The 23555-nt window shown below is 40.5% G+C and overlaps 1 protein-coding gene across 3 annotated transcripts in view; it reads left to right on the plus strand.

Annotated features, from left to right (window-relative positions):
• The window catches only part of EPSTI1 (epithelial stromal interaction 1), a 149178-nt gene that overhangs the window by 97443 nt on the left and 28180 nt on the right, over window positions 1–23555 (plus strand). The window contains exons 8-9 of one of the 3 annotated variants that reach the window (XM_073580306.1): window positions 14559–14630; window positions 14815–15807. In XM_073580306.1, the coding sequence (XP_073436407.1) occupies window positions 14559–14630; window positions 14815–15372 (630 nt within the window). In that variant the 3' untranslated portion in view covers window positions 15373–15807. Of the gene's footprint in view, window positions 1–14558; window positions 14631–14814; window positions 16430–23555 lie in introns of those variants that run through there. The other 2 variants (XM_073580308.1, XM_073580307.1) reach the window with 2 other exon arrangements.

A 23555-nucleotide genomic window follows, 5' to 3' on the forward strand; every position in this document is an offset into this window, starting at 1 on the left:
AAGTGAGTGGTTCCATCCGGGGTTTTGTCTGAATCGTGTTTTAGGGGAATTTACATGGAAACCACAATGAGCGCAGGATAAATATGAGCCGAGCCTTAATCCGATTTTTGGGAGGTAGAATGAACAAGTAGCAGCACAAAAGTAATTCTTATTTTTCTTTTTGCACTGTTCACCGTTCAGTACTAGTGATAAGGCGGATTTATTCTTCGAGCTGGTGCGATTACAGCGATAACAGATTTATATTGTTTTTTAGGTTTTGCTGCTATCACACAGTAAAAATGCTTTCTTTATAAAAAGTAGTTTTTTTTTGTTGCCATATTCTGAGAGCTGTACATTTTTTGACATGCAGAGCTGCATGAGGGTTTGTTTTTTGCAGGACAAGTTGAAGATTTTTTTTTGTATCATTTTGGGGTACATAATAATTTTTAATCACTGTTTATTCAGATTTTTCAGATACAGAATGAACAAAACCGAGTAATTCAGTTATTGTCTTTATTTTATTTTTTGCACCGTTCACCGTACAGTAAAAGTGATATGACCGATTTGTTTATGGGGTCGGTGCGATAACAGTGGTAGCAGAGTTATATTTTTATGCTTTGCTATTTTTACACACTAAAAACAATATATTTGCTAAATGAATTTGTATTTGTATCGTCATATTCTGAGAGCTATAACTTTATTTTTTTGCCGGATGCACCATATTAGTTTGTTTTTTTGGGGTACAGTTTGGTGTTTTTATTTCTACTATTTTATTTTACATATAACTTCTTGATCGCTTTTTATTCACTTTTTTGTGTCACTATGATGAGAGCTACATTTTTGAAGTGTTATTTTTTTATGGCATTTACCAACCTGAATAAATAACGTGCCCGTTTTATAGAGCGAGCGGGTCGTCCAGACGCGGCGATACCAATTATGTGTACTTTATTTTGGTTTATCACAAACACTGCGTTTTGAAAGGCAAAACTGATTTTCATGATATGTGTGCACTTTTTGTTTATTCTTTTTACTTTTTTCATATTTTATTTTACTTTTTTCACTTTTTTTAACTTTTTTTCTGTGGGACATGTATAATTTTTATTTTGATCACTGGTCTCATATACTGCTGTACTCATTCCCTGTTTAATGGCTCAGTCTAATGGGTAATTACAAATAAACTATAATAGTGGCATACATAAAATAATTTAAAGAAGATATCTGCATAAGACAACCCCTGTGTATATGCCCTGTTATGGCATATGGGCATCAGAGAGGGAATTTCCCTGGTTTTGAGCACTGAAATTTTTTATATGAGCCAGAACAGAGAGCCACTCTAGCAGTCCTGGTCCAATCATGCGTTACATTGACAATGAAGTTGGAAAATGTGGTAATCAGGCATATTTAATTTCACTTAAGGGGTTCTGTCCTCAAAAGCTCTGACGCACAATATTTTTGCAGCTTTTTACAATGCTTCTGAACAGCAACATGTGTTTCAAACATTTTTTTTCTAGCATTTTTCTGCAATTGCTATGATAGCTTTTAATATTGCATTTGGTCATCTATAATATAGTACATATATAGTACTGTGCAAAATATTTTAGGCAAGTGTGAAAACAAAGCTGCAAAGTAGGAATGCCTTTCAAAAATAGAATTGTTAATTTTTTAATTAATTATCAAAATACAAAATGAATGAACAAAAAAGAAATCAAGTCTATACAGTAGTATTGCACCCACGCTGCAAAGACTTCCCCAAACATCTACAGGTAAACCAACTAGGTTATCCGTACATAAGCAAAGGAGTAGTGTTATTATGTTACAAAAAAGTAAGGTTAGTTTCACACTAGCGTATGGAGGAGCTGTGGAGGGATGCAGACTTCCGTGAAGCTCCGCCCACGGCTGCACCTCCTTCGATCAGCTCCACCTCCGTTGGCATGTGGCCTGCGTAGCCTATCTTTAGCATTAGGTATGCAGGCCATGCCGATGTATGCGTATGCCTCCGCATGTGCCGTTTGACGGTGCGGTGACCGCACCAAAATTCAACATGATGCATTCGGCGCAGGGCGCTGCACCGTCAAAACGATGCATGCAGAGGCATACGCATACATCGCCACGGCCTGCGTACCTAATGCTAAAGATAGGGTACGCAGGCTGCATGCTGACGGAGGCAGAGCTGACCAGAGGAGGTGCGGCCGTGGGCGTAGCTTCACAGAGGAAGTCTGCATCTCTCCGCAGCTCCTCCATACGCTTGGTGAAACTAGCCTAACCTGTTTGATGTGCGTGATAACAATGTGTAATAACAACAGCGCCGGTGTATACCAACATAATAGACACATTGTGTATACACGTCTAGAATGAAACAATCATTGTATTATGTATTTGTGTTGTGCAAATAGCACAACCGGAAACACACAAGTACTTTCAAGATAAATGTCCATAAGAACACTCATTGCTTTGGTGAACAGTCTTGTGTAAGCCCTGATGAAGGCATGTATCATAGATGCGCAGTGAAGTATTCAGGCAGTCCCATTCGGTGACTCACCTGAAACTAAACTGAACTGTGCGCTGGAGCGGACAGCGTGTGACGTCACGCTACTTCTGAAGTACTGATGCTTGGACATGCTGTACTTCTCCCTTATGCGTTTTGGAAACACAGCTATTTCCGTCATCAGAGGGGGATAAGAAACTGTTGCTCCATGGTATAATGTAGCCTATGGCTCCACCTAGTATTAATATTAGATGTTAAAGGCAGGTATTTGGTACTCACAAGGCTGTGCATGAAAATAACCATATATTTGTATTTACACTGCGCAAAAAAATAAAGTGAACACTAAAATACCACATCCTAGATATCTCTGAATGAAATATTCCAGTTGCAAATTTTTATTCATTGCATAGTGGAATGTGTTCAGAACAATAAAACATAACAATTATCAATGTAAATCAAAATGAATATGCCATGGAGGTATGGATTTGGAATGATACCCAAAATCAAATTGGAAAATCAAATTACAGGCTGAACCAACTTTAGTGGAAATGTCTCATGGCAAGGAAAAGATGCTCAGTATTGTGTGTGGCCTCCACGTGCCTCTCTGACCTCCCTACTGTACAATGCCTGGGCATGCTCCTGATGAGGTGGTGGATGGTCTCCTGAGGGATCTCCTCCCAGACCTAGACTAAAGCATCCGCCAACTTCTGGACAGTCTGTGGTGCAACATGATGTTGGTCGATGGAGCGAAACATGATGTCCCAGATGTACTCAATAAAATTCAGGTCTGGTGGACGGGCGGGCCAGTCATTAGCTTCAATGCCTTCATCTTTCAGGAACTGCTGACACACTTCAGCCACATGAGGTCTGGCATTGTCCTGCATTAGGAGGAACCCAGGGCCAACCGCACCAGCATATGGTCTCACAAGGGGTCTGAGGATCTCATCTCAGTACCTAATGGCAGTCAGGCTACCTCTGGCGAGCACATGGAGGGCTGTGCGGCCCTCCAATGAAATGCCACCCCACACCATTGCTGACCCACTGCCAAACCGGTCATGCTGAAGGATGTTGCAGGCAGCAGATCACTCTCCACGGCATCTCCAGACTCTGTTTCATCTGTCACATGTGCTCAGTGTGAACCTGCTTTCATCTGTGAAGAGCACAGGGCGCCAGTGGTGAATTTGCCAATCCTGGTATTTTGTGGCAAATGCCAAGTATCCTGCATGGTGTTGGGCTGTGAGCACAACCCCATTTGTGGACGTCGGGCACTCAGACCATCCTCATGGAGTTGGTTTAACCGTTTTTGCCGACACATGCACATTTGTGGCCTGCTGGAGGTCATTTTGCAGGGCTCTGGCAGTGCTCCTCCTGTTCCTTCATGCACAAAGGCTAAGGTAGCAGTCCTGCTGCTGGGTTGTTGCCCTCCTACGGCCCCCTCCTCATCTCCTGGTGTACTGGCCTGTCTCCTAGTAGCGCCTCTGGACACTACACTGACAGACACAGCAAACCTTCTTGTCACAGCTCGCATTGATGTGCCATCCTGGATGAGCTGCACTACCTGAGCCACTTGTGTGGGTTGTAGAGTCTGTCTCATGCTACCATGAGTGTGAAAGCACAACCACCATTCAAAAGTGACCAAAACATCAGCCAGAAAGCATTGGTACTGAGATGTGGTCTGTGGTCCCCACCTGCAGAACCACTCCTTTATTGAGGGTGTCTTGATAATTGCCAATAATTTCCATTTGTTGTCTATTCCATTTGCACAACAGCATGTGAAATTGATTGTCAATCAGTGTTGCTTCCTAAGTGGACAGTTTGATTTCACAGAAGTTTGATTTACTTGGAGTTATATTCTGTTTAAGTGTTCCCTTTTTTGAATAGTGTATAAAGACATTCATTTTATTACAAACAATAAGATTAACCCCTTAGCAGTCGCTGATACACAGTTAAGGGTACTTATTCCTCAGCGCCGCTTTTTAACAGCGCTGAGAAATAAGGTTATAGCGCTTACCAGGGTTGAAAAATGTCTGGTGTCTCGGCTACTGGGAGAACATGATCAGGGACAGTTTTTAAGGTCCCCTGTCATGTGATCACAAAAAAAGACTAATTTACAATTCATTTCTCTCTCCTCTGATATGATCTAGTATATCAGAGAAGAGAAATATGGAGTACCCTGAATCCAGTACCTTCACCATTCCTGGCCCACCTGCTCCGTTCCTCGGCCCCCCACATTATCTTCCTGGAAGAAAATGGTGGGCGCATGCGTAGTGTGCTCGCCCAAATCTGCCGGCTGGTACCCAGCAGCAATAAGAAATTTTTCCTATTGGTTCCTTTCAATCACTGTGATATCCCTATCACAGTGATCAAAACAAAAAAATAGTAAATCAAATCCCCCTTTGTCACCCCCTTAGTTAGAAAAAAAATTATAAAATATATTTTTTAAATTTTTTTCCATTCTTTGCATTTAGGGTTAAGGTTGGGGTTAGGGTTGGGGTTAGGGATGTGATTAGAGTTGTGTTAAGTTAGGGTTGGGGTTAGGGTTGTGTTAGGGCTGGGGTTAAAACTGGGGGTTTTTCAAAACAAAAAAAATGACGATATGACGGTTAATTTTGAGTGCAAGTGATCGCTACTTGAGTTTGCATTGGGTGCTATGGTATGTATGCAGTACAGCGGATCCCCTCTTTTTTGGGTTGTCTAACAGCCAGGAAACATGCGTGCAGGGACTTGAGCAAGTCACTCGAGCACCCACGATATTCGGTAAATTCTGTCTCTTACCTGTGAGTTCAAAATGCTCATTATACTCCTGGATAAAATCCTTGAGAGGTATGGTTTCCAAAATGGGGTCGCTTGTGGGGGGCTTCCACTGTTTAGGCACATCAGGGGGGGTCTCCATATGAAACATGACGTCCACCATCAATTTCAGATAAATTTTGCTTTCAAAAAGTCGAAAAGTGCTCTCTCCCTTCTGAGCCTTGCCGTGCACCCAAACAGTAAATTTACTCCACATATGGGGTATCGGCGTACTCAGGAGAAATTGCACAACAAATTTTGTGGTCCAATTTCTCTTGTTGCCATTGTGAAAATAAGAAAGTTTGGTTCTAAAATAAATTTATTGTGAAAAAATTTTGAAATGTTAATTTTTTCCTTCCATATTGCTTCAGTTCTCGTGAAGCACCTGAACAGCTAATAAACTTCTTGAATCTGGTTTTGAGCACCTTGAGGGGTGCAGTTTTTAGAATCATCTTACTTTTGGGTACTTTCTGTCATATAGACCCCTAAAACTCATTTCAAATGTGATGTGTTCCCTAAAAAAAATAGTTTTGTAAATTTTGTTGGAAAAATGAGAAATCGTTGGTCAACTTTTAACCCTTATAACATCCTAACAAAAAAAAATTGGTTCCAAAATTGTGCTGATGTAAAGTAAACATTTGGGAAATGTTATTTATTAACTATTTTGTGTGACATACAGTTGTGGCCAAAAGTATTGACACCCCTGCAATTCTGTCAGATAATTCTCAGTTTCTTCCTGAAAATGATTGCAAACACAAATTCTTTGGTATTATTATCTTCATTTAATTTGTCTTAAATGAAAAAACACAAAAGAGAATGAAGCAAAAAGCAAAACATTGATCGTTTCACACAAAACTCCAAAAATGGGCGAGACAAAAGTATTGGCACCCTCAGCCTAATACTTGGTTGCACAACCTTTAGCCAAAATAACTGCGACCAACCACATCCGGTAACCATCAATGAGTTTCTTACAATGCTTCAGGTCCCTGATATTTGAAGGGTGCCTTCTCCAAACTGCCATTTTTAGATCTCTCCACAGGTGTTCAATAGGATTCAGGTCTGGACTCATTGCTGGCCACCTTAGAAGTCTCCAGTGCTTTCTCTCAAACCATTTTCTAGTGCTTTTTGAAGTGTGTTTTGGGTCATTGTCCTGCTGGAAGACCCATGACCTCTGAGGGAGACCCAGCTTTCTCACACTGGGCCCTACATTATGCTCCAAAATTTGTTGGTAGTCTTCAGACTTCATAATGCCATGCACACGGTCAAGCAGTCCAGTGCCAGAGGCAGGAAAGCAACCACAAAACATAAGGGAACCTCCACCATGTTTGACTGTAGGGACCGTGTGCTTTTCTTTGAATGCCTCTTTTTTTCTTCTGCAAACTCTATGTTGATGCCTTTGCCCAAAAAGCTCTACTTTTGTCTCATCTGACCAGAGAACATTCTTCCAATACATTTTAGGCTTTTTCAGGTAGGTTTTGGTAAACTCCAGCCTGGCTTTTTTATGTCTTGGGGTAAGAAGTGGGGTCTTCCTGGGTCTCCTACCATACAGTCCCTTTTCATTCAGACGCCAACGGATAGTTTGGGTTGACACTGTTGCACCCTCGGACTGCAGGGCAGCTTGAACTTGTTTGGATGTTAGTCAAGGTTCTTTATCCAACATCCGCACAATCTTGCATTGAAATCTCTTGTCAATTTTTCTTTTCCGTCCACATCTAGGGAGGTTAGACACAGTGCCATGGGCTTTAAACTTCTTGATGACACTGCGCACGGTAGACACAGGAACATTCAGGTCATTGGAGATGGACTTGTAGCCTTGAGATTGCTCATGCTTCCTCACAATTTGTTTTCTCAAGTCCTCAAACATTTCTTTGGTCTTCTTTCTTGTCTCCATGCTCAATGTGGTACACACAAAGACACAGGACAGAGGTTGAGTCAACTTTAATCCATGTCAACTGGCTGCAAGTGTGATTTAGTTATTGCCAACACCTGTTAGGTGCCACAGGTAAGTTACAGGTGCTGTTAATTACACAAATTAGAGAAGCATCACATGATTTTTCGAACAGTGCCAATACTTTTGTCCACCCTCTTTTTATGTTTGGTGTGGAATTATATCCAATTTGGCTTTAGGACAATTCTTTTTGTGTTTTTTTTTTCATTTAAGACAAATTAAATGAACATAATACCAAAGAATTTGTGTTTGCAATCATTTTCAGGAAGAAACTGAGTATTATCTGACAGAATTGCAGGGGTGTCAATACTTTTGGCCACAAAGGTAACTCTCAAACCTTTTGCTAAATTTTTGTTTTTTTAATAAATAAATGCAAGTCATATTGGCGAAAGACTTCTCAGAATCAGTGGGATCCATTGAAGTGTTACAGAGTTATTACCACATAAAGTGACAGTGATCAGAATTGTAAAAATCGGCTTGGTCGTTAAGGCCAAAATTGGCTTGGTCGCTAAGAGTTTAAAAACCAAACTGGGTCTGTATGGCTAAATCAAGTGTGGCTCTTTAAGTATACAGCAGAAATATACCAGAAATGCTTGGTATACAGGCTTCAATTTCCTCATTCAAACTCCACCCAACCTGACTGACATCTACAGTTTGTATTCAGCAGAGTGAGATCTCAGCAGGAAGATCTAAGAGATCTATTTAATAATGTATGCAGCTTGGATTGTGAAATCTGGTTACAGCTTTGCTTTAATAAGTTTGGCGCCTTCTGGTTTATAAAATGCTGCTTGCACATTGGACTACATTTTTAATTTGACAGAATGTTTTCATTGAGGCTGCAAAAACTAACCCAATCCTAATTGTTCAACTGCTAACTATTGCATGTGATGACAAATGATTTGTAAAGTGCTAAGAGCTCCCACACTGGCCAAAAGCATGGGCCACAATAAATGCAGGGTGCTCATTGAACAGATGCAAGCCGTTGCTTACTTCATACAGAAATTGCCATTAGTTTCAGCAGTATGATATGCTCATGGGGAATGCATGGTAAAAAAAGGACCTTTGACAGGAAGGAATTGTTATATAAACCACATATATTAGAAAGTTGCATAACTTTTCAGTATGCAGAGGCTAAGCATTGATGGACAAATGTATCCCTTTAAGATTGTTAATAAAACAGAAATAGAAAGAAAGTTTGAAACAGAACTGAGAAAAAAGTAACTACGCATAGATCAAATGAAGTTGCTATACAGGTAAAATCATTAGAATTCCTTTTCTATTCACACATTCATGGAGAGTGACCTGTTCTACCAGAACCAAAATCACATCGTGTTACTGTGCTAACGAGAATGTGAAATATTTCTGTAGCAGCTAGCTACATTTCCTTAATATTATTATTCTCCATCAGACTGGTGATATTCCGTTCCGCTAAGGCATTTCCCTTTTATTGATCCACAAAATGGAATTGATCTTTTTTTGTGAAATGAATAAAACATGCAGCCTTTGCAAAAATAAAACTTTAGAAATATCACAAAGCAAACAGACATATTGATCAGTTTAAAAGTATTTACATACAGTTTCAAGCTTGGCATAGTGTTCTGCGTACCTTGGTAAACAGTGTAGGTTTTAACCTGCACATACTATATTGTCCGTGCAGTTCTTCAACATGGGTAAATTGAAAAAAATATAGATTTGGGAGTATATCCGCATACATTTAGTGATTGCCTTCATAATGGAATAATTTTTAATTTATTTATAATTACAAATAATTATATAATTGCCCAATATAGCTTCATAAAATATACATTTTTAAGATATCCTCCTGCTTTATGTCTACAGCATATATGCTGTCTTGTATTTTTCCATTGTAATTAACTATAAAAAAAACAGTTTAAAGCCAGTAGAAAAAAAGAATGCTCTCAGTGGGAGAAACAAGATTATTTTGTAGTTATGATGTCTTTTAATGGCTAAAATAAATGCTGTTACAAGGCAAGCTTTCACAACTTCTTAGGTCTCTGTCATGATCCAGGACAGGGTTTCGCTTTGGCCCATCCTGGTCAGACTGGGGGTTAATTGTTCTGCCTCTCTCTGGCAGAGGGCGGCTATTTAATGTTCACTGGACCTAGGTCCAGTGTCAGTTATACTCCTGCCCTCGGCTGAGTTAGTTGACCTCTTTTATACGTGTGCCTTGTGCCTGATAACTTGTTGCTTGTTTGGTTGTGATCTGGTTCTGTCCCTGTTACGAGTTCTGCCTGCCCCTCTTGTACTGCACCGCTCTCTCGTGTATGACTCTCTGCTTGTGACTCGACTGCTCTCTGCTCATCCCTTTGGTACCGCACCACCCTCTTGTGTATGACCTTTGGCTTTGTCTGACCTCCCGTCTGTTTACCCCTCGTGTACCTCATTTGCCCGTACTGTGTATGACCTCCGTTTTGCCCGACTGAGTTTTCTACCTTCTCTGAAAGCAGGATGCTAAACCCCGCCCCCTTGCAGTCACATGACCGTAGGTCCTGTGCCGGCTTGCTAAACTTCAGCGTTCAGGTCCTGTGCATCTGTACTTTCTGGCTGTTCTGGTCCCCAGGGGTCCCTACAGTGTGGGTGAGTCCCTGCTCAGCGGAGGCTGTACGCCGGTGCTGTCAGGATCCTGATACTCTCATCCTCAGGCATGGCATAACAAAATTTCTGAAGAAACACAGATATATGCACAGAAAAAAAAATTATGTGGTCCAGGACACAGCATAAACAATCCAAACAGGACTAAATCTATCAGGAGGATTTATGACACTACAGAATATGAGGAATCGGCTCCAAAGGCGTTGAGGGCACCAGGCCTCTGATCTTACTTGGATATTGGGACTATAACATTTTCACTAATCTAATCCAATTTTTGATTCACTCTATGAGCTCAGTTTGTTTGGCTTATTTAAGGGCTTCTGCAGTGAGCCCACATCAAAGCCGGGACATGTCAGCTATTTTGAACAGCTGACATGTGCCCGCAATAGGCGCAGGTGGAATCGCGATCCACCTGCACCTATTAACTAGTTAAACACCGCTGTCAAATGCTGACAGCGGCATTTAAACAGTGCAGCCAGAAATGCGCGCATCGCTGACCCCCATCAGGTTGTTGCATTGGCATAACAACCAGAGGTATTCTGGAGACCTCTATGGTTGTTGATGCCTGATTGCTATGAGTGCCACTCGGTGGTTGGTGCTCATAGCAATGCTGTATTTCTGCTACATATAGGTGATCTGAGCATTGCCTTTATGTAGAGAGTATGGGATGCTTCTTGCCTCCCATGGAGGCTATTGAAGCATGCCAAAATTTAAAAAAAATGTTTTTAAAAATATGAAAAAAATAAAAAAAATAAGTGTTCTAATCACACCCCTTTCGCCCCATTCAAAATAAATCAATAAAAAAATCAAGCATACACACATATTTGGTATTGTAACCCCTTCTCATGTACAACACCATGGAATCAATGGTGCTATATAAATAAATAATACTAATAATAATTGCCGCGTTCAGAATCGCCCGATCTATCAATAAATAAAGGATTAACCCGATCGCTAAACAGCATAGCGGTAAAAAAAAATCAAAATGCCATAATTACCTGTTTTTGGTCACTGTGACATTGAATTAAAATGCAATAACGGGTGATCAAAAGAACGTATCTGCACAAAAGTGTTATCATTAAAAACGTCATCTCGGCCAGCAAAAAATAAGCCCTCACCCAACCCCAGATCATGAAAAATGGAGACGCTACGGGTCTCGGAAAATTGTGCAATTTTTTTTAACAAAATTTGGAATTTTTTTTCACCACTTAGATAAAAATGAACCTAGACATGTTTGGTGTTCATGAACTCATAATGACCTGGAGAATCATAATGGTAGGTCACTTTTAGCATTTAGTGAACCTAGCAAAAAAGCCAAGCAAAAAACAAGTGTGGGATTGTGTGTGTGGCAATTTCACTGCACTTGGAATTTTTTGCCTGTTTTGTAGTACACAACATGGTAAAATCAATGGTGTCGTTCAAAAGTACAACTCGTCCCGCAAAAAACAAGCCCTCACATGGCCATATTGACGGAAAAATAAAAAAGTTATGGCTCTGGGAAGAAGGGGAGGGAAAATGAAAATGCAGAACCAAAAATACCCCTGGTAGTTATGGGGTTAAATATTTATTATACCATGCTGCTTTTTTTTTGTTTGTGCATATATTTGTGTTTCTGCAGAAACTTTGTTATACCATGCCTTAGGAAGAGACCTAAGAAGTCTTGAAAGATTGCATTGTAACATGAGTTTCAAGATTATCTTTTGTGATTCTGTAGTCATACTATTTTATATCTGTACATACTTGATGACATGCATACACTAATGTTGGTGATCCTTGATTTATATAATTTAGGCCAGTGTCACGCATGCACTGTTCATGGTCAAAAGCAGATCCAAAATTGCTACCACGAACAGGCCTGACACAAGTTATACTGTTCCACTGTACAGGGATCTGGAACTGAAACAGAGGTTCTTTGGCTAGAGCCACAGAGTCCGCTGCTGTTCAGTGGTGCAAGCTGGCAAGAAGCATAGTCAGGTAGTAGGGTCAGATTCAGCAGATACGGGAGGTTCAAAATCGTCAAGCAGAAGAAACGTCAAACTAGTCAAGGTCAGAGAACAGAATAAATCAGGATGAAACACTAAATGTATTGAATGCTGGTAAAGCCAGTTAGCACAAGCATTGACTGGCTGAGGTACTGGCTCTCAGGGGTTTATACAGTGAAAAGCCCCTCCCAGTGCTGACAGCAGGAAGAAACACAAACTAACAGGATTAAACCCATAGCTTCTGGACTGGTAGAGCCACAAAACCACTCCGTGCAGCCTCACTGACTTAACTGGCTGACCTGAGGTGAACTAATGAGTGTGGGAAAAAATGCAGAAACTTTCCCGCACTCATTAGTTCATCTCAGAGCAAACAGGGAGGCTGCGCAGAGATGAAATAATTCATTCTGGCAGTGGTTTACATGGGGCTGATCGCATTAGCACCAGTCCCTGTGTAAACCACTTAACCCTTTCTGATGGATTGCAGCGGGGAACCTGACTGAGCAGTGGAGAGGTAAGGATGTGGTTGATTTTTTGCTTTATTTTTGTGGCAGGTCGATGGTTTATTTTTGGATTACCAGAGCAATAAATCTTGTTAAAAACTAGGTGTCTTTATTTCATTAAAATAATTTTTAATTTTTAATTAATGTCTGTGTGTGTTTTTTAACCGTTTAATAGTCCTTGGTTAATAATGGATAAGTGTCTAATTGACACCTCTCCATTATTAATCGGCTTAATGTCACCTTCCAATTGCAAGATGACATTAACCCATTAATATTAATCCATTTGCCACCACTACAGGGCAATGGGAATAGAGAGGATAAGTGCCAGAAAAGGCGCATCTTAAAGATGCGCCTTTTCTGGGGTGTCTGGGGGCAGATTTTTGTAGCCGGGGGGGGGGCAAAAACAATGGTCTCTCTCAAGGCTATTAAAATCTGCCCTCACTCACCTGTTTTACGTCTTTGGTCAAGATTTTGCCGTGGGTGCCCACACATTTTTTTCCAATGAATTAACCCCTTAATTTACCACCTAGACATCCCAAATTTTACACACAAACCCTAATTTAATTATTAGTGAGGGACATATAAAAAAGTACATGAAATAAAATAGTCTACTGTATGTAAACCATGTGTCATTTCATGTCGGATTTTGGAATGATTTTACAGAAGCCGGCAATTGATTTTGCGGCTATTCTGCTATGTAGAACTCTATGAAATATAAATAAATATATATATATCTCTCATTGACATGTGTGTATGTATATATATATATATATATATTATATATATATATATATAGTCTGTGAGGTAGCACTGTCATTCAGTTAGGGGATCACTCGCTTGGCAGCGAATAAAACACATCCGGCACCGGGTTTTCATAAACCATAACATACTCCATGCGGTTTATTCCTCCATCATAAACCCACAGCAGCAATATACAACAGCATAGCATCCATGACAGAGCTTTCCCTCTATCATCCCTGTATTCACACAGGTTATGCAATGTCCAATGCGCAGGCTTTCTAGCCTCACAGTTCTCACCCCGTCAGGGTTTTACCTCGTGGCTGCTTCATCCATATGGCAGACGTTCATTCGCTCTCCCTGGGAACTGTCAGACACTTGCAGCCATTAAACACAGCATCCACACGTGCTGTTAGGAAGACAGACGTCTCTTTGCACTTGACCTTCCGCTCTGGACCAATCGGGTCCCTGCATTTGCCACATCTGACCTACCGTGGCGACCATATATGGTCCGTAGCCACGCCCACCGGGTCACATGGCTAGGACCTCATTACAGGTCCTTCACACACTCAGTCTTTTACTATAGTGTACTAAACACACCCCCTGTGTGGGTTTGTAGGTAACTAGGACCACCCGTCTCCCTAGTTACCTGGAGACTTCTTCCTGACACATTGCCACAGCACCTCAGCCGTATCACTGCTGCTCTACACAAGCATCAGTCTTCATCTCAAGGCCACCCACCTTGAGATACATTATGATCATTCAGCATCCTACACCTATCAGGACAATAGAATTGCTTATACGCCTGTCCTGGGACACCCACACAGCGCCCCCTTGCGGACACAGTGGTCACTACACCACAATGTATGTATTCTATGTGTATATATCTATTCTTTCGTTTCTTTATTAAACCTGTCAGTGTGATTTTACTGTATCGCGCACTGAATTGCCGGCTTTTGTTAAAGGACACCGGGTGCATATTTCTCGCAAGTCACACATCTGGTCCATGTGTAATGTGGGTTTTTTTGCGCACCCTTAGACTTGCATTGGCGTATTTCGGCTGGAATACGCTGACAATCGCAGCATGCTCCGATTGGCATGGACCGTAAAATATGCGCAAGAAATATACGGCCGATGGGAGCTACCCCATAGAGAATCATTGGTCCGTGTGCAATGCGTGGTTTTTACGCTTTTCACTCGTCCGTATTTCTCTCTAGTGTGACCCCGGCTTAATAGAAACATTTTCTCCACTTCTGCATTTTTCACCCACTCCTGATTTTGGCTTACAAATACTGGGGTAAAAAACTCACCAAACACTGAATGTGTGCATGTGGCCTTACTAGAATTGCAGCATGATAATTAATGTAATTCAATGTGAAGTATATTTCTTGTTAATCAAGAACAGACAATGAAAGAAATGTATAGGGAGGATGAATGGCTATGCAGAGTATTTTTCTTACCTTCTCTTCTAGATGGTACATTATGCTACCTAAATAATAAACTATAACTCATTTATTTAACAGGCAGAAAATGAGGATGAGGAAGAGGATGAGGACTGGATGTTTAAAAAAGCACTTGAAGAATCAATTAAAACGGTATGATACTTTTATATTTTACGTGGCTACACATTACAGAGAGTAATCGCCATAAATATACAATGAAACTAAGTATATAAACTGCAATTGATAAGTCATCTAAAATACAACTTTAAAAATAAATGTTACATGTCAATAACATTAGTATATGAAAAATTTTCAATTTAAATTAATTCTACTGTAGGAAAAGCTAATGTTTCCCAACATAAAGAAATCTAAGTCCACATCACTTGGGACCAGTACATTTCTACAAGATTGGAGACCTGTCTTATCTTCCGTTCACCGACTGGGCAGCTCCATAGCAGAGAAGATCATACAGAAAGAATTAACTGCCTTACAGAATGACCCTCCTACTTATTTCTCAGCAGGATTAGTAGGAAATGATTTGTTTAACTGGCAAGTAGCAATTCTGGGACCTTTGAACAGTCCCTATCAACATGGTGTCTTTTATCTCAAAATCCGTTTCCCAACAGATTATCCATTCAAACCACCAAATGTTACCGTCGTAACCAAAATATATCACCCAAATATAAACAACACAATTATTTCTCTTGATATTTTGAGTTCAAAGTGGTCTCCAGAGTTCACTCTCTCAAACGTTTTGTCGTCCATATACACCTTACTTCGTGATCCCAACCTAGATGATCCTTTAGTACCAGACATTGCAGAGATCTACAAGACAGACACGAAAAAATTCTGCAAAACTGCAAGCAATTGGACTCAAAAATATGCAGGCATTTAAAACTCTGTTTATATGTACTAGTCCAGACTTCCAAATGCTTCTCTAGAAATTCCAAAACTAAGTATAAGTTTAAGCAAGAATTTTTCTCCAACAAAGAGGTTTTTTCACTTTTTTTTTACAGTGACCTAGACACACCATGGAATTGGTGTTGTAGAACAGAATAAAATGTTTTTGTTTTTTCAAGTTAGAACATCTTCATTGTGGAGACATTAGCAATCAAAGTATTGGGCAGCTAAACAGCTAAAAAAATGTAAAGTCCAAGTGGGCATTAACAGAGAGATTTCACTGGAGGCGTGTACTTCTTCCTCCTAACACTGCCCAATCATAAGTAGGCAGCAACACACTAGGGAAAGAAAGGAATGCCCCCACTGCATTGTGATGACATGTTCTGAAGCACAGCAGAGCTGAATGTGAGTAAATGACCGCTTTCTGCTCTCAAGTCTAGCATTGAGTATGGAAAACAGACAATTAATCACACTCAGGTCTGCTGTGCTCCAGCATATGTCATCACTCTGCAGTGAGGTGAGCAGAATCACTGCCAGTGCTATGGTGGGGTGTGCTCTTCTATCCACAGTGTGCCTTCTTATGATTGTTCAGCATTAGAAATAGGATGAAGTAAACACCCACAGCAAAATCTCTTCGGCAACGCCCACTTGGACTTGTTTTAGTACCAAATAGTTTGATATCTCTGCAACAGAGAGGCATTTTAAAAAAATGTTTTAATCTGCTCTGCAGTGCTTATTACATTGTGTGTCCAGTTCAACATGAAAAATTTGGTGAAAGTCCTCTTTAAGACCTTTTGGACTAGACACAAGAAGTAATAAAAGTTACATATTGTGATCAGTAGCAGACATGATGTGGAACATACCCTTCTTATTCTTAAGGCTATCGTGTTTGGTTTCTTTATTGCAGAAATTTGTTGTCTAGGATTACTATTGCCAGCATCTTCTGACCAATCTGGATAGAGTTCCTGATGACGCTAGTAATCATAGCAGAAGAGAGGAAGTACAAGTGGCATGTAAAAGTTAGGGCACCCCTGTTCAAAATTACTGTTATTGTGAACAGTTAAGCAAGTTGAAGATGAAATGATCCCTTAAAGGGCTAAAGTTAAAGATGACACATTTCCTTTGTATTTTAGGCAAAAAGATATATATTTTCATTTTTTACATTTTAATAATTACAGAAAGGAAAATGGGCCGATGTAGAACTTTGGGTACCCTTGGAGATTTGTGTGCAAAGATAACTTTGAAAAAGGTTTCAGACCTTAATTAGCCTGTTAGGGTTATGACTTGTTCACTGTCATCGTTAGGAAAGGCCAGGTGATGCAAATTTCCCAGCTTTATAAATACCCAATGTCCTCTAACCTTGTGCCAAGAAACAGCAGCCATGGCTTCTTCTAAGCAGCTGCCTAACACTCTGAGAATGAAAATGGTAGAGACCCACAAATCAGCAGAAGGCAATAAGTAGATAGCAAAGAGTTTTCTAGTTGTCCTTTCCTCAGTTCAAAGTGTAAATAAGAAATGGCAGTTAATAGGAACAATGGAGATCAAGATAAGGTCTGGAAGACCAAGCAAATTTCAGTGAAAACTACTTGTAGAATTGCTAGAGGACCAAATCAGAACTTGCTTGACTGCGAAAGACCTTCAGAAAGATTCTGAAGTTGTGGTGCATTGTCGTACTGTTCAGAGACACCTGCACAAATGTGGAAAAGTCATCAGAAGAAAACATCTCCTGCGTCCTTACCATAAAATTCAGGATCAGAAGTATGCAAGAGAAACATCTAAACAATACTGATGCATTTTGGAAACAAGTCCTGTGGATCCATGAGATTAAAGCAGAACTCTTTGGCCACAATGATCAAAGGTATGTTTGGAGAAAAAAGGGCACAGAGTTTTAGGAAAAGAACATCTTGCCAACCACTAAACATGGGGGTGGATCAATCATGCTTCGGGGTTGTGTTGCAGCCAATGGCATGGATAACATTTCACAGAAGAAAGAATGGATTCAATGAAATTTCATCAAATTCTTGATGCAAACATAACACCATCTGTAAAAAAGCTGAAGTTGAAAAGAGGATGGCTTCGACAAATGGATAATAGTAGTTCTAAACACATTTCAAAATCCACACTAGACTGCCTTAAAAGGCGCAAACCGAAGGATTTAAAATGGCCCTCAGTCACCTGATCTGAACATCGTTGAAAATCTGTGGCTATACCTTAAAATAGCAGTGTATAAAAGACGACCCAGAATCTCACAGAACTGGAAGAATTTTCCAAGGAAAAATGGAGGAAAATACCTCAAACGAATTGAAAGACTCTTAGCTGGCTACAAAAAGCATTTAAGGCTATGTGCCCACGTAGCGTTTAAATCCGGACACTGAAAACCGGACTCCTTCCCAGAAATCGTGTGTTTTTTTCCGCGCAATTTTGCCGTGATTTTACTGCGATTATGTTCGCAATTTTGCCGCGATTTTTGCGTGCGATATTCAAGCACTTTCCAAGCGATTTGAAGCATCACTTGGAAAGTGATTGACAGGTTGGTCACACTCGTCAAACATAGTGTTTGACAAGTGTGACCAGGTTTTTACTATTGAGGCTGCCTATGCGGCATCAATAGTAAAAGAATGTAAAAAATAATTAAAAAATAAAAATCGGGGTATATTTACCTTCCAACGTCCTGCGCTGCCATCCCGGGCCTCAGCGTTCCCAGTAATGCCTTGCGAGACCTGTGATGACGTTGGTCTCGCGTTGCTATAACGATCTCACGAGACTGCTAGAGTCACGCGAGACTACGTCATTACAGGACCTTGCCGCAAGGCATTACTGGGAACGCTGAGGCCCGGGATGGCAGCGCGGGACGTCGGAAGGTAAATATACCCCGATTTTTTATTTTTTATTCTTTTTTTTACAGGGGTATGGTACCCAGGGCCTGGAGGACAGTCTCCTCTCCTCCACACCGTGGGTACCAACCGCACATGAGATGCTTAACTTCGCGCATGGTGGGCATAGCCACATGCGGGAAGTAAGCGATTCTCATGCGTTCCTATGGGTGCGGAATCGCAGCAATTCTTTGCGACTCCGCACAAAAGAATGAGCATGCTGCGATTTTTTTCTGCGATGCGATTCCGCACCGGAAAAAAGCGCAGCATTAGCACAACATGTGTGGAATGCCATAGGAATGCATGGGGTGCGTTCTGTACAAGATTTTTAAACATTTTCGCAGCGTTTTCACGCTGAAAATCGTGGCAAAAACACTTAAAAATCGCATCGTGGGCACACAGCCTAAAAGTTGTGATACTTGCAAAAGGGGGAGGTACTAGGTGCTAACCATACATGGTGGCCAAACTTTTGCACTGGCCCATTTTCATTTTTGTAATTTTTTTTGTAAAATATGAAAATATATATATATATATATATATATATATATATATATATACAGTATATATAAATTTATCTAAAATACAAAGGACATAGGTCATCTTTCACTTTAGGCCTTTTAGAGATCATTTCAACTTCAACTTGCTTAACTGTTCACAATAAGAGTAATTTTAACTAGGGATACCCAAACTTTTAAATGCCACTGTATACACTGTAAGAATGAAGTAGTATAGCCTCATTAAGTGTAATGAGATAATGTTTAGAATTATTAATGCAGTTGGTTAATAATAGCCCACCTCAAAAACTCCAAAAAAATATAATGTCTGGGGCTCAGAAGATCTTAGTGCTATAAAAATAAATGCTGCTTATATTGATCTCAGCTTTCCTTTTGAACTGTGCACATGTGCCCAAGGATCCTGTACTGTAAATGAACACAACTGCAGTCTCACTTGTTGACTGAGATGAGCTCGTAGTATCTACTGTATGTTTGTAAGTTTCACTATTAATTTCTTTAACACTACAGGCCTAATTCTAATGAACTGCTAAATGCAAAATTGCTGCTTTAAATTAGGTTTATATAGTCATGTCAGAAAGTGTTGGCACCCTTGAAATTGTTCCAAAAAAGGTATTTCTCTCAGAATATTATTGCAATTAAAGATGTTATACGCATGTTTGTGTGTATTGGAACAACACAAGATTCTTTTCTGATTGTCAAATTGGACAAAATTTCACATAAAACCCCTAAAATGGGCCAGATAAAAAATTGCTATGTTTTAGCATTTGATGCTGGTTCAAACTTCCCTGTGGCAAGTAACACCTGTGAGCAATGTGAAAATCACACCTGAAACCAGATAAAAAGGGGGAGAAGTTGACTCAATAATTGCAGTGTGTCTGTGTGTGCCACACAAAGCATGGAGAACATAAAGAGAATAAGAGAACTATCTGAGGACTTGAGAACCAAAATTGTTAAACAATATCAACAATCTCAAATTTACAAGTCCCTTTTCCAGAGATCTTGATGTTCCTTTGGCCATGGTATGATAAAGTGTGTGTTCAAGTGAAACGGAGTTGGCCGACTGGGTTTTCATCAGCCCAACTTAGCAATTTCAAGTTTCAATAAAAAGTCAGCATTTTATTTGGTGTTGAGTGCCACTATTTTTTCTTATCCGGATTACCTCATGCAGCTATGTTGTTGTAAATCTTAAAAAGAACTTAGTTTGTAAAACACCTTTATCCAAGCATTTTCCAATAAGTCTGTGTTCAGATTTCATACTGTTAACTCTATTTTTATGAGTTATCCATTCTCATACAAACAACTGAGCATTGTGTAAAATGACAAAAAATGAGTAATCTCATATTACCAATCCCCTCTTGCTATTGCCCTGGTGTCTCTGATCCTCTCCATTCTCTAGTTACTAGCCTCCAGTGATGATGTAGTGTGTTGACACCAGTGGTGGTAACAGGTCACTGCTGCTGCCAGTGATTGACTTCACAGGTCACATATCTTATAAGTAGTGTTGAGCATTCCGATACCGCAAGTATCGGGTATCGGCCGATACTTGCTGTATCGGAATTCCGATACCGACTTCCGATATTTTTTCAATATCGGAATTCGGCATCGGAATCGGAAGTTCAGTTGATTGACGGCCTGACGTCATCATGATGCGCGGTGTGTGCGCATCATGATGCGCCGTCATTTCGGGCCTTCCGGGGGTCTCTGCCGGCCTGCCGGGGGGCTGTGCCGGCCTGCCGGGGGGCTGTGCCGGCCTGCCGGGGGGCTGTGTGGACTGCCCGGGGTCTGTACCGGCCTGCTGGGGGGCTGTGCCGGCCTGCCGGTGGTCTGTGCACCCTGTGGGGGTCTGTACCGGCCTGCCGGGGGGCTGTGCCGGCCTGCCGGGGGGCTGTGCTGATGTCCGGGGGTCTGTGCAAGCATCGTCCGATGGGACTACAAGTCCCATCGGGCGATGCCTGCTACCATGACAGTGATTGACACATTAGCCAATGATGGGACAGTAGTAGTCCCATCATCCGGCTAATGTGTTAAATGTTAAAAAAAAAAAAAAATACTACATACATACTACATGCTACATACATACTACATATATACTACATACATACTACATACATGCTACATACATACTACATGCATGCTACATACATACTACATATATACTACATACATACTGCATGCTACATACATACTACATACATACTACATACATACTATATGCATGCTACATATATACTACATGCTACATACATACCACATACATACTACATGCATGCTACATATATACTACATGCTACATACATACCACATACATACCACATACATGCTACATATATACTACATGCTACATACATACCACATACATACTACATACATGCTACATACATACTACATACATACTACATGCATGCTACATGCATGCTACATACATACTACATATATACTACATGCATGCTACATACATACTACATGCTACATGCATGCTACATACATACTACATACATACTACATGCTACATACATACCACATATATACTACATACATACTACATACAATACATTCATACAATACATACATAGACATACAGTACATATAACATAGAGTAACATACTTACCAATACTTGTCACATTGTTCCCCGAAGCCATTGTCGTCTACGGAATAAATATTAACATAACAAACCACAAAAATACTCACCCACGATCCGAAGCAGTCCACGAGTGTGTCCCACGACGATCTTGGGTAGAGAACTGCAGCATCAGATGATGCTGCCGTTCTCTACGGGCTGCAGGAATCCAATGACGGAAGGTAGGTATCCTTCCGCACTGTATTCCTCCGCCACTTAAAAAAAAAAAAAAAGTCCCTAGTCTCACTTTATGCCATTGCTGTGTGGGAATTTCCCACACAGCAATGGCATAAAGTGAGACTAGGGACTTTTTTTTTTTTTTAAGTGGCGGAGGAATACAGTGCGGAAGGATACCTACCTTCCGTCATTGGATTCCTGCAGCCCGTAGAGAACGGCAGCATCATCTGATGCTGCAGTTCTCTACCCAAGATCGTCGTGGGACACACTCGTGGACTGCTTCGGATCGTGGGTGAGTATTTTTGTGGTTTGTTATGTTAATATTTATTCCGTAGACGACAATGGCTTCGGGGAACAATGTGACAAGTATTGGTAAGTATGTTACTCTATGTTATATGTACTGTATGTCTATGTATGTATTGTATGAATGTATTGTATGTATGTAGTATATATGTGGTATGTATGTAGCATGTAGTATGTATGTAGTATGTATGTAGCATGCATGTAGCATGCAGTATGTATGTAGCATGCATGTAGTATATATGTAGTATGTATGTAGCATGCATGTAGTATATATGTAGCATGTATGTGGTATGTATGTAGCATGTAGTATGTATGTAGCATGCATGTAGTATGTATGTAGCATGTATGTAGTATATATGTAGTATGTATGTAGTATGTATGTAGCATGTAGTATGTATGTAGCATGCATGTAGTATATATGTAGTATGTATGTAGCATGCATGTAGTATATATGTAGTATGTATGTGGTATGTATGTAGCATGTAGTATGTATGTAGCATGCATGTAGTATATATGTAGTATGTATGTAGCATGTAGTATGCAGTATGTATGTAGCATGCATGTAGTATATATGTAGTATGTATGTTGCATGTAGTATGAATGTAGCATGTATGTAGTATGTAGTATGAATGTAGCATGTATGTAGTATGCATGTTGTATGTATGTAGCATGTAATTTTTTTTTTTTTTTTACATTTAACACATTAGCCGGATGATGGGACTACTACTGTCCCATCATTGGCTAATGTGTCAATCACTGTCATGGTAGCAGGCATCGCCCGATGGGACTTGTAGTCCCATCGGACGATGCCTGCACAGACCCCCGGAGCCTGCACAGACCACCGGCAGGCCGGCACAGCCCCCCGGCAGGCCGGCACAGCCCCCCGGAGCCTGCACAGTCCCCCGGCAGGCCGGCACAGCCCCCCGGCAGGCCGGCACAGCCCCCCGGAGCCTGCACAGACCACCGGCAGGCCGGCACAGACCACCGGAGCCTGCACAGACCCCCTGGCAGGCCGGCACAGCCCCCCGAAAGGCCCGTACAGACCCCAGAGAGGCTGTACAAGGGCAGGAAAGGGTTTTTCTTATTCCGATACCGGAAGTCCCATAGACTTGAATGGGACTTCCGGTATCGGAATCGGCGATACCGATACTTTTTTTAAAGATCGGCCGATACCATCCGATACGATACTTTGAAGTATCGGATGGTATCGCTCAACTCTACTTATAAGCAAGTTATCGCTGTGTCTGGAAGAATAGAGACAGTCGGAGGCTAGGTAAGCATCAGGATGGCAGTGTCAGTGTATTGGTAAGGGGATTACTACAACTTTTTATTTTATACAAGTAACGGCTGTTTGTAAAATAATAATATGGGGTTTAATTTTTATTCTTACTGTGTCAACTAAATCTTTGTTAGCTTTGTAGGTATAGTCATTTTACTTTTACTTTTCTTTTCTACATTTTTGGGGGTTTTCAGTTTTATTGATCTTTAAACAAATAGAGAAACAATTTTGAAAAATTAATAAAGGGTTGCTTATTTGACTCAAGTAAATAGAATAAAGTGTATTCTAATTCTGATCCAATATATTTTAGTGGCTACAGATGAAATACTTTTTTAGTTAAAAGTCTTGGAATGTGATTTATTTTAGAGAGTTTGGGATAAAATACCAGAATTAGTGTGTACAATAGTAGGATA

This window comes from Dendrobates tinctorius, unplaced genomic scaffold, assembly GCF_039654945.1.
Source record: "Dendrobates tinctorius isolate UK_male_01 unplaced genomic scaffold, ASM3965494v1 ptg000064l, whole genome shotgun sequence".
NCBI lineage: Eukaryota > Metazoa > Chordata > Amphibia > Anura > Dendrobatidae > Dendrobates > Dendrobates tinctorius.